The sequence below is a fragment of the Lycium ferocissimum genome, chromosome 6 (genome assembly GCF_029784015.1).
Source record: "Lycium ferocissimum isolate CSIRO_LF1 chromosome 6, AGI_CSIRO_Lferr_CH_V1, whole genome shotgun sequence".
Taxonomy (NCBI): domain Eukaryota; kingdom Viridiplantae; phylum Streptophyta; class Magnoliopsida; order Solanales; family Solanaceae; genus Lycium; species Lycium ferocissimum.
Genome location: NC_081347.1, coordinates 696,877 through 708,316, shown reverse-complemented (window position 1 = coordinate 708,316; position 11,440 = coordinate 696,877). Strand labels below are relative to the sequence as shown.

Here is an 11,440-nt window from a genome sequence, read left to right as displayed (position 1 = left end):
GTATTTTCATCTACTCAAGGTTATGAATTATGCAATTTAATTAAGTTTTTTTTTTTTTTTGTATGAATGTTGCCATTTTGACTAACTTTTGATTAATTATTAATGAACAAGTTTAAGTATTCGTAAAGAACTTCAAGCTAATGGCACCGAGCAGTTATATGAAAATGGCGTTCGAGCACTTTTCAACCACTAAAACGGCCATCCGAACTTTTGTGTATCCTTGATGTATTGACCCTACCTTATTAATCGCACAAAAATAGGTAGGGTTCTCTATAAAATATTGAAGTTCCGGGGTCCCGAAACATGATTAATCTATGGTCAAAGTACGTTAAAAAGTGTAATGAAACAAGGGTTAACCACAAGGGCCGGAAAAAAAAAAAAAAAAAAAAAAGAGGCACACTATAGCGCAGTAAATTACTGCGCTAAAGGTAATTTGGTAATATTTTTTTTGTTGGGGTATTTTGGTTCAAAATGTTTTTTTGGGGGGCCATTTGGTTCCGGACTCGTTGGTTAGCCAACCATTTTTTGGTCCTCCAACCTTTGACCCCTTTATTTCATGCATTTCTTGAATACACCAAAACTCTATTGAACCCTTCATTAATCAAATTGGGCTGTGACCTTTTTAGCTTTTTTCCTTCATGTGCTATGTGTCCCTCTCTTGTATTTGGAAATCATTGTTTATTTTGTTCTCAAGTCCTGGCATCTCTGATATGAAAGAGATCTTTGCTAATTAAACTTGTTGATTTTTTATAACCTTCATGTTAGTCTGCTCGCATCTTGACTAATTTTACGGGATACCTCCTACTTTTCACTAATGCAGGTATCGAGTAATTCCGTTCGCCAAAAACTTACACTCGTTATTGATGCAATCTTTTCTTAGACAGTAAATTATCTACTAAGGGGTAGTTCCGGTCGCCTTACTGGAGACTACTGTGGTAGCTATTTGTTTGGAAGGTCAATGCTTTTTTTGCTGTAAGTGGCCATGCCTGCATAGAATGAAATTGCATAGAGTATGTAGAACTTCTTTGGTTTATGAAAATCTTGTAATGCCAACGTGGGTATAAACATAACAATTAAGCCATATCAATTAAGAGATCTTATCCTCATAGGTTTTGTGGTCACATGTGCTATTAATTTGTTTTACACTTCCATAGCCATTGAGTAGGGTTGTGCATGTTAACGGTTAAACCAATAACTCGAACCGATAATTAGATTATTGGATTAATGGTTCGGGTTAATGGGTTATTGATTCGGGTATCGGGTGGTGTTCTCTAGTTATTGGAGTATCGGTTCCGGTCTCGGGTTCACCACTTTTGTTAACGAGTGAACCGATAACCCGATAACCATTTATATAATTACAATTATACCCTTCCGTATATAACCTTTTGTATATAATTTGTGGAGTCCACTGTCCGGCTTTCCATATAACCCTTCCATATATAATTACTATGCCTATTATAGCTAGATATGCTTTTCGATTTAACTTTGTGGATGATTTCTGTTACCTAAAGAAGAACTTGGTATATTATATAATCACCATCGCTTGTAAGTGTGAATGTAGGTGCAAGGAGTGTTTGCACAATGAGTCTAAGGACTAAGATGCCTCAATAGTCTGATAAAGTTCTAGTCATGAACATCGGGACTAAGGAATAGAAGTAATCTTTTTGGCATGGCTCCAATTGATCGAAATCGATCCACAGCCTTGCCACCAAGTTAACACTTGCTTACCAGTAGGCTAATAGCGCCTTGTGAGTTGTGATGGAGCAAAGCTGCAATTGATTTCTTTGAATGGTACATTTTTATAGCTAACTGCTACAGGCGCTTTCATTTGTAGCTACTTTATTCATTTCGCATCTCGTTAATTCATTTCTGATTCTGCTTTGAAGATGGGTTCTTTGTTCTTGAAAAAATTTCGTGTGATATCTTAACGGTGCTTTAACGATTTAACATGTCTATAAACCGATAACCGATAAGTTTAACTGATAACTTTCAAACCCGAACCGAACCACCCGATATGCAGCTCTACCATTGAGGTATGGGAGGAGCTAACATGAAAAATGAAATGTCCAAAGAAGTTAAAAGCATGGGATAGTTCTTGTATATCTTAAAGACGGATTCAGAATTTTAATTTAATTGGTTCAATTTTTTTAATTCTTTTACTGAACTCGCTATACTTTTAAAATTGTGGGTTTAAAAGCAGATATTTATGTTTTTTTGGATAATGATGGTACTCATACAAACTTATGTGTGCTTCCCACCGTACAACATAATTTTCTCCACCATGACTTGAATAGATAAAAAGAAATTATCATTAAACAACATATCCAGGAGTAACTATTAGGACTTGAGAGTAGGGCTGGGCATAAATACCGAAAATCGAAAAATCGAACTGAACCGAACCGAAACTTCAACAAACCGAACCAAACCGAACTAGTTTGGTTTGGTGTTTGGTGTCCATCGTTAGAAAACCGAAACCGAAATAGCCGAACCGAAGTTTGATAAAACGGAACGCGCACCTAAATTTAATACATTACCCAAAAAAATTAAAATAGTCCAGGCCCATTAAGTTTAAAGCAAAAAAAACCCAATTGTAGTAAGTCCTCTTTTGCATTTGTATCCCTAAGTTTTCACTTCAATTGAAAAAATCAAATATCCTTAACAAAGAAAGGTAACTAGGATGTCTCTTTAGGATTAATGTATGTCCTTTATGTGTTTTCTAAATTATTCTTACGGTATGTATATAACACTAGTAATCCTATGTCATGATTATAGTTTTACATTCTGTGTATCACTGTTTGTTTGATTTTGATTTCAATTTATCGGTTTTATGCTTTATTGCTTTTGAGAATATGAATTAGTGTCAATGAAATCGCTTCTAATATTATATTAAAAAAACCGAATTGAAAAAACCGAAACCGAACCGAATCGAACTTTAAAAAACCGAAACCGAAATAACCGAACTAGTTTGGTTCGGTGTTTGGTGTCCACCTTCAAAAAACCGAACCCGAAATAGCCAAATCGAAGTTTGATAAAACCGAACGCCCACTCCTACTTGAGAGTACTTTTTTTGTGGCAAAGGGGATAGACGGTGGTGTTGGGTAGGTCCTAGAAAGAAAGAGTTTTACTGCTGCACAGAGATTATATATATGATGAATAATAATGGCAGCCACCATACCCCACAACAGGTTACATGGTTTGGTAAAAAATAGTAGCCATTGTCCCTTTTATGAAATGCATTAGCTGGCATAAACACAACAGCTTGGCATTTATCTTGCTGTTTGGATGGGACAGTCTTTCCCTCCTATATCTTTCAATTTTTCTGTCATTTATTTAACAAAACAATATCCTTTTGCTCTTCTAATAAGCTTTTGTTTGATTGTCTAAGTTGTGAGGTGTTGACTATACAAGTGAAACAACTTCATTTAGTACGATTTTACGTGGCTCATAACAAATTAGTTTGACTAATGAGTATCGCATACCAAATATTATTGAGAGAAAAAAAGTGAACATTATTGTGCTTTGTATGGTGTTGATCAAAGTCTTGAATAAAGCTCGGAATTCATCACATCAAAAGAAGAATGGGGACAAAACTCGATAGATTTGTGGTCACAGTGGCGGATTTAACCATAGGATAGTTAGTTCTGCGAACCTCAATGTTTTAAGGTCTTAACGGTAATATATGTACAAAAAAATTCATTAATATGTTAAGACAAGAGAAAATTTCATTAATATGTTAAGTCTAGAAGCATATGCTTCCATTAAAGATATTAAATCGGTGAATTGAACTGAATTTAGACGAGTCAAAATGAATAAAATTAATAACTACATTTGAAATTCACGACATTGGCTATTGTTCAATTATAGAGCTGAAAAGTGACTATTAGCGAATTGTAGCATTTTATCTTGAATAATGACTTCTATAGAATAGTATTTTGTTATGGCCTCTTCATTTTTTGTTATTTCCTTCTCTGGACTGCTTTGACATACTTTTTTTGAGCCGAGAGTCTATCGAAAATAACCTCTCTATCTCCCAAGGTAGGGGTAAGGTATACCTACACTCTACCCTCTTCAGACCCTACTATGTAGGATTATATTGGGTATGTTGTTGCTGTTGTAATGACTTCTATAGAATCAAATACAAAAAAGCATTAAATGGATCATTTGCACTTTTGTCCTATTTTATGCTGCTCTTTAATTTTTGCTTCTCAATGCAAATAACTTTTTCACGTGGCATAAGTTTGTATTTTTACTCCATAATATCCCACAATTTATGCCCCTCACATTTAAGAACTTGTGCCCCGCTTGGCATAAAAGACCTTGTGCCCCGATTTTGAATGACAAACATAAAAGACCAACCCATTTGAAGGATAAAACGTGCAATTTCCTCCCATTAAATTGGACGGAACGGCCCAGAAAATGTAGCCCGTCGAGGCTTCACTAGGACTTCATAGACAATAAGGGCTTAAAATTCCGGCCCAAAATAAAAACCATAGGCTTGAACAGACTTTTGGCCCATCAATTTAATCCTGTTTTGTGATTGATACAATAGCAGTCATTGTTCAAGGGGTCATTTGCATGATTGGCCTTCAAAGGCACCCTTCTCTCTTTTCTCTCTCTCTCTTTTGTCCCTCAAATTGGTGGAAAGGTCTTTAATTTTTTCCTAAACTTGAATTTTTAGAATTTGAATAATTTGTTGCTGAAGGTCAATCCCTACCAATGAATTTACGGCGATAAAAGACCAATACACGAGGTCAAAAGAAATTAGGAAAAATTACAAACAAAGACAAAGAAAAAGAAAGAAGTACCAAAAAAAAAATTGCAAGGCGCACACTTAAAACTCAAAGCTAGGTCGGAAGTTTCGTTGTTTCAAAATGTTGAATCTCTTCTCTCTATTCGGGCAAAAGTTAGGCTTAAGTTGTGGAGTTTTGCAAAGTTTGATAAAACGAATAAAAAAATTGTCTTAATGCAAACCTCTTCTTAAGGTAGAGTTTTTCCTTTAAGTATAAGGCAAAACTTTGCCTTAAGGTAAAGTTTTGTTTTGTATTTGTAAAAGTTTGGAATGGAGCAAAACTCTACCTTGCGTGGAGGTTGATTTAAAAACTACCATTTAAATGAAAGAGAACGATTAGGTAGAGATTTTGTATTTGAGGTATTTCAAAAATACGAACTTCTATGGATTTTGTATTTCCGTGTATTTCCTTGTATTTCACTATATTTCAAAAAAATGAAATACGCGCCAAACTCTAGTAAATAACAATTTTATGCGATTTTTTTGTTTAAATTTTGACTAAAATAAAAAAGGCTTGGGGGTTCAATTTAATCCTGTTTTGTGATTGATACAAAAAGTCATTTTGAAGATTGGCGTTCCGCACAAAAAAATGTTGTTCAAGACAAAGTGGTAGGAATTGAAGTAATTGCATGGTTTGTCCTTCAAATGGACTGGTCTTTAATGTTTGCCCTTCAAATGGGCTAGTCTTTAATTTTTGTCCTTAGAGTTTGGTAAGCTCTGGCTGCTGAAAATCAAATTTATGCGCAAAAGGCGTAACTCTACCTTGTGATTTTTTTGTTTAAAAAGCGGGTTTTCGCACAAAAAATGTTGTATAAGCAAGTGGTAGGAATTTGCATGGTTTGAATATTATGATGCGTAACTTATACGCCTCTAGGCATAACTTCGATTTTGAAGGGCAAAAACTGAAGATCAACCCATTTGAAGGACAAAAATTAAGGACCAGCACAAAATAGTGACAAAAGTGCCAACGACCCGTAGGAATTCGCTAATTTGTAAGCATTTGGTTTCTAAAGGAACGGCTCATTCACGCAAATGTAACATTTTTAGGTCACCATTTAATTTGTCTTTATTTTTAAGGATGTGCAATTATAGCCCTAAAATATTATCCTTAAACTCAATTTTAATGTTTGTCCATATATTGCTCAACCTGACAAATAAAATATTAAACTATCATCTAAAGTTTATAATTACTTACAATATTTTAGAACATGGTCCAATGTTTTCTTAAAATTTTTAGTTTGCTCAAAAGAAATATTTAAGCCATGATTTAAAAGATCCATAAATTCTAAAAGAAATAAAACAAGGATCATTTACTAAATAGCTATCGCAAAAAGGGACAACCAGTGAAGATTTCGCGAAAGTGTAAGCTTCATTTTGATTTATTAACTGTCAAAGATAAATCTTTTTGTCTTTATACCTTAGACGTATGCAAGATTGACATTCAGAGATTAGAAATCGATCTTTTTTCAATCCATATAGAGCAAAAGAAATAAAGAATAGAGATCAGTACTCAATAGGACACAAAAAAGCTAGAACAATCAATATGACTGTCAAGAACATTTTTGAAATCTCTAATTGAAACACCAAGATATTCTACTCTCTGACCATCTTACAGTATAAACATATCAAAGATTTTCACTTACACTTATTTTTTTGGCCATAATCTGACAATTAGAGACAGATAACCAGTAAAAATGTCACACTAATTAAGATTATGGACGAACTTAAACTTAGCTCGCATCGGATTTTTCTTCCATTTTCTTGCGAAACAATTTCGGTTTATAGCCTTTCTCAAGCATCTTTTCAACTTCCTCAAATTGCAAGCCTTTTGTTTCAGGCACCAGAAAGAATATGGCTATTAGGCCAATTGTTGAGAATCCAGCAAATAGAAGAAATGTACCAGCAGAACCAATAGCCTCGGTTAATGTCAAGAACGACTCGCTCACGATAAGATTAGATACCCAATTTGAGACGGCCGCTATCCCACCACCAATGCCTCTGTATCTTAAGGGGTATATCTCGGAGTTGACAATCCACGGAGCAGTTCCCATACCAGGAGAGTATGATATGATGTACAATCCGAGAAGCATCACTGCAAAGAACCCGAACTTGCTAGGACAACCTTTCGTGTACCATTCACGTCTTTCTGATCGGCATAAACCTTTAACGTTATCATTTAGAGCCAAGCATGCACCGGGATGATACTGATCAAAGAAAATTACTGTCAATATCAATAGTAGATAGACGGAAAAACAAGAACAAAAAGTCTGGCATAAAAAAGTAACGCAATTAGGAGGAAACCAAAACACACTGTGGCATACGCAAGATTTAGTGTTCCGCCTACTTGTAGGCCGGTTTGAGTTTGGGATTGTCGGATTCTAAACCTTTATTTCATGTTTCAAACTGAAGTTTACTCTGTATATTTGCAAGGGCACATTGTTAGACCTCTCTATAACAATCTCTATAATAACATTTTACTACAACAACCATGTTTTCCGTGGAACCGATCTTTCAATCTATGTTATACTCACTCCATTCCAAAAACATGAATTTTTGGGGTATGGCACACGCTTTAGGAAAGTTAATTAAAGAAATTAATCGAAGAGTAATTTGTCAATATTACCCTTTTGTAATTAGTGCAATTCATGTCTTGAAAAATACTCCCTTCTTTAATACTATACTCCTAGAAAATGTAAAATAGTTGAAAAACTCATTCAAGAGAAGCATAATTTTGGAAAAAAATAATTAATACATCTTTGGACTTTGGAAAATTCATTCATTTTGGACCACAAAAAAAAGTGTCAGAATTTTTTTTTATATTGGAATTGAGCGAGTGTTATAGATCTCTATAACAACATTTCACTATAAAAAACAAAATATATCGGAACACACGACGTTGTTATAGTGAGTTTTGACTGTATATGGATTCAAAACGAAACAGAAAACAGATAACAACGTCAAAGTATAATGACAAAGTCAACAAAACTTACTTTGTTGTCTCCATTAGAGCAGAAAGCACAATCTGAGGAAGCCTGTATGCAACTCATACAGTTCCATGATGATGCGCTTGGAACTTTTAGAAATGCCGAGCATGTGGAATTCGATCCAAAGTGATTGGATTCGACAGCACTAATTGGTGGGGCGTGTGAAGAAGCTTGCATGAAGAGAACAGACAATACGACTAGGCACGTTATGATACCAAACATGGAAACAATCATCAACCTCCTCCTCCCAAACCTGTCAACAAAGCACATACTGATAATGGACCCCACAGCATTGAGACCAGACGTTATGAGCGAGAGTGCTAAAGCTGTCTTGTTAGAAGCAAATCCAGCCAGTTGTACAATTGTAGGACTGTAATACATGACCGTGTTTATTCCGACAAACTGTTGTGCCACCTGGACTGTAATACCGGCATAGAGACCCCGACGAACAACGATGTTGCTCCATGCACTCTTGACTTGTGAAAAAATACCACCTCCGAGGAACTCTAAATCCGCCTTCTCAGTTTCAATGGAAGCCTCCAAAGCTTTCATCTCGTCTTCAACTTCATGAGCGGGATATATCTTCTCTAAGATAGCCTTAGCTTCCTCTTTCTTGTTCTGCAGAAAAGGTCAACTAATAGTGGCAGTGAGAGAGAATCTACTAGATGAACATTCCTTCAAACTTTAGGCTAAAAAGAGAAAATTAAAGAGACAATCAGCGTACCGCTCTATACAACCAACGAGGTGACTCGGGAAGGGACAGCATTAGGAAAAATTGAATAACAGCAGGAATACCGGCTACGCCAAGCATCCATCGCCAAGTTCCTTTGGTCTAAACATGATGCACAGAAATTAGTTAAAACATTTCGAAAAAGAACATTTCAAATTGACGAAAAAAGTTCAAAAAGAGTTTCAACATGTATTATTACCCTGGTAAATGCTAAGTTGATAAGATACGAAAGAAACTGTCCTCCTGTAATTAGCAGACCATTTGTGCTGACTAAAGCTCCTCTAATCCGAGCCGGGGAAGCTTCCGAGATATAAAGTGGTGAGGTCATGGAAGCCATTCCAACTCCTAAACCAACAAGTACTCTTCCAATAATTATCACCCAAGGTACCGGAGCAAGTGCCATGACGATCGCACCAACAAAGAACAAGACATCTGCTAAAAGAATCGATTTTCTCCGACCATACTTGTCATTCAACCACCCACCAAATCCTGCCCCGAAAATCGCCCCTGCAACCGCCATGCTAACTATGGTTTCCTGCATAGTTATTAGGAAACATTCCGAATTATTTCATTTTCACGATATAATCAAATTGATTTAATATATAAAGCAGAGTAAATCACTTACTTGCAACCAAGTATGCTTGTCGACAGATTTGAAGTCATCCCGAATATAAAGCAATGCACCAGATATCACACCTTGTTTGCAAGAAAATCACATTAAGCCACTAATTAAAAGAAGAGACAAGCAACTTTACCAATACTACAATTAACAATTATTTACATCTTATCTCAATGATTTATTAACAAATGTAGCAAGTGCTAAACACGGGCGGGGATACAGCCCATAAAGAGTGTTCAGTTGAACACCCATCGCTGGAAAATTATACAATGTATTCAGTCAAATATCACTTTTTATATACATATATGTTATTTACATCCTGAATATAAAGCAATGCACCAGATATCACACCTTGTTTTCAAGAAAAATCACATTAAGCCAAAATTAAAAGAAGGCACAAGTAATTTACTACACTTTAACAATTATTTACATCTTATCACAAGTGACTAAGATCAGTTTCTACAACATGTTGAACTCGGGGGGGAGCTACATCACATAAAGGGTGTTTCGTAGACCACCCATCGACGAAAACTATACTTTATATATAGGTCAAATATCGTTTTTATATATATATATACTAAATCTTGAACAACTTTAGCGAAATTCTTGACTTCTAACAACAAGAAAGTACTAAATGGAGTTGTCATTTACCAGTATCATAACCAAACAGCAGCCCTCCAATGCCAGCAGAAAAGGCGAGACGCATAATGTATGGCTTTTTCCATGATGTTCTCCAGCATTCTGTAAACTCTGTCTTATCGGCTTTGTGAGGACCACCTTCCATAGTATCCCTGTATCAATTTCCTGCTATGTTCAAGAGAATTCACAAGAGAAATCTTTACAGCAACTTGCCTGTCAATAAGGCAATAACAAACAAGTCACCTTTAAATACTCCTTTTTTTTTTTCCCAAGAGAAAAATCACATATTATCCAATACATAAAAGTTCATCCAAGTTGCTAGAGATCAAATATATTCTCTAATACAAATTGCCAAAAAAGTAGCACTAGGACCAAAAAAAGAAGATTCTTGATCTGATAATTGATTAATCAAGGAAAGATATGTGATTATGAGGGGGGAGATGAGAATCTTTAGCACAAAAAAACAGCAATTTGTACAATGCATATGCTGATTAAGACCATTCATATTCCAACTTATCCAAACAAAGCAAAAACAGCAAACACTAATTCTATTATTTTATTCTTATATATTACAAAAAAGCAACATTTGATTCTCTTCTTAAATCAAGATTTCAGTATCCACTTATTTAGACTTATTACAGAGAATAAACAGGGATGCCTATGAAAATAATTAAAAAAATACAATCATGCAGAATTTAAAAAAAAAAAAAAAGGTGTAAATTACACTATTGGGACCATGCCAAAAAAATACAAATAAATTTATAAGGAAAGAAAAAACAATGACAATTGGAATTGAGACGTAGAACAAGAAAAATAAGCAGAATGAGAACACACACACACACAAAAAAAAAAAAAAAAAAAAAAAAAAAAAAGCAATGACAATTATGATTGAAAATTAGAACAACAAAAATAAGCAGAATCCGATTATGAATACAACAAAAAATTAAAAAAAATTCAGTACCTTAAGTGAAGTTGTCAACTCTGCCACTCTATTTTTTCTACTTCATTAGTCTTTTTCTTGAAAGAGAGTCCACACCCACACGACCTTTTTTTCAACTTTGTCGATAAGAATAATAAGATATATAAAGTGAGTTAAGTTGTGGATACATATCACGTGTAACCAAAGTCAGAAAAGAAAAAGATATCAAAGGAATTTTTAGTCAAATCTGATTAGGATTTTGTTATATATTTATCCTTTCAAGATTTTGAAGTTTAAATGTTTTTATTTCACTTATGGTAATATTAAATTATAATAAATGTAGAATTAGGAGTAAATTCTAGCTGTCCCTTATCCTTTGGAAGTTGGAAAATAATCGGTTTTATTGGCGGAGCTAGAAGGCAACTTACGAGTTCGATCAAAACCGAATAAGTTTATCCCAAACGCTTACGAAATTCATTCAATAGTTATCAATTTTATATTTAGAATTCAATTACTTGCACGTAAAGTCGTTTTATAGAATTTAAAATTCATAATTACACTAGGATCTGAACCGTTTTGTAGCGCGTTCTTACTACGATGGAAATTTTGTCTTAATTTATGGAACATACCGAAATTATGTAATTTTCTTTTTTGAGAAATTCCTGATTTATGGGCACATTTCATGGGAATTTACTAATTTCAAATCATTGGATAAAAGTATTGTTTTTTTATTATTATTAAACGCAGCGAGTTCCCAAGA

The 11,440-nt window shown here is 34.6% G+C and overlaps 1 protein-coding gene across 3 annotated transcripts; it reads right to left on the bottom strand.

Moving 5' to 3' along the window:
- Positions 1–6,294: 6,294 nt before the first annotated feature.
- On the bottom strand, positions 6,295–10,949 carry LOC132058793 (inositol transporter 4). Of its 3 annotated transcripts, none has more exons than XM_059451140.1 (7): positions 10,723–10,949; positions 9,774–9,926; positions 9,129–9,199; positions 8,703–9,038; positions 8,498–8,605; positions 7,780–8,391; positions 6,295–6,993 (listed from the first exon to the last, which is right to left on the bottom strand). In XM_059451140.1, exons 2-7 carry the CDS (start codon positions 9,904–9,906, stop codon positions 6,520–6,522), a joined length of 1,734 nt encoding a protein of 577 aa, XP_059307123.1. In that variant the 5' UTR covers positions 9,907–9,926; positions 10,723–10,949; the 3' UTR covers positions 6,295–6,519. The 3 variants fall into 3 exon arrangements, with proteins under 3 accessions (XP_059307123.1, XP_059307124.1, XP_059307122.1); XM_059451141.1 differs by having other exon boundaries at positions 9,774–9,913; XM_059451139.1 differs by having other exon boundaries at positions 9,774–9,974; positions 10,723–10,948.
- Between the last annotated feature and the right edge of the window lie 491 nt (positions 10,950–11,440).

Excerpts from the sequence above, each read along its gene's own strand:
- LOC132058793 (XM_059451140.1), bottom strand. The coding sequence starts at position 9,906 with ATGGAAGGTGGTCCTCACAAAGCCGATAAGACAGAGTTTACAGAATGC. Across the intron at positions 8,606-8,702 it reads TCAACTTAGCATTTACCAGG|ACCAAAGGAACTTGGCGATG; the intron begins GTAATAATACAT and ends CATCATGTTTAG. Across the intron at positions 6,994-7,779 it reads GCTCTAATGGAGACAACAAA|TATCATCCCGGTGCATGCTT; the intron begins GTAAGTTTTGTT and ends TTCTTTGATCAG.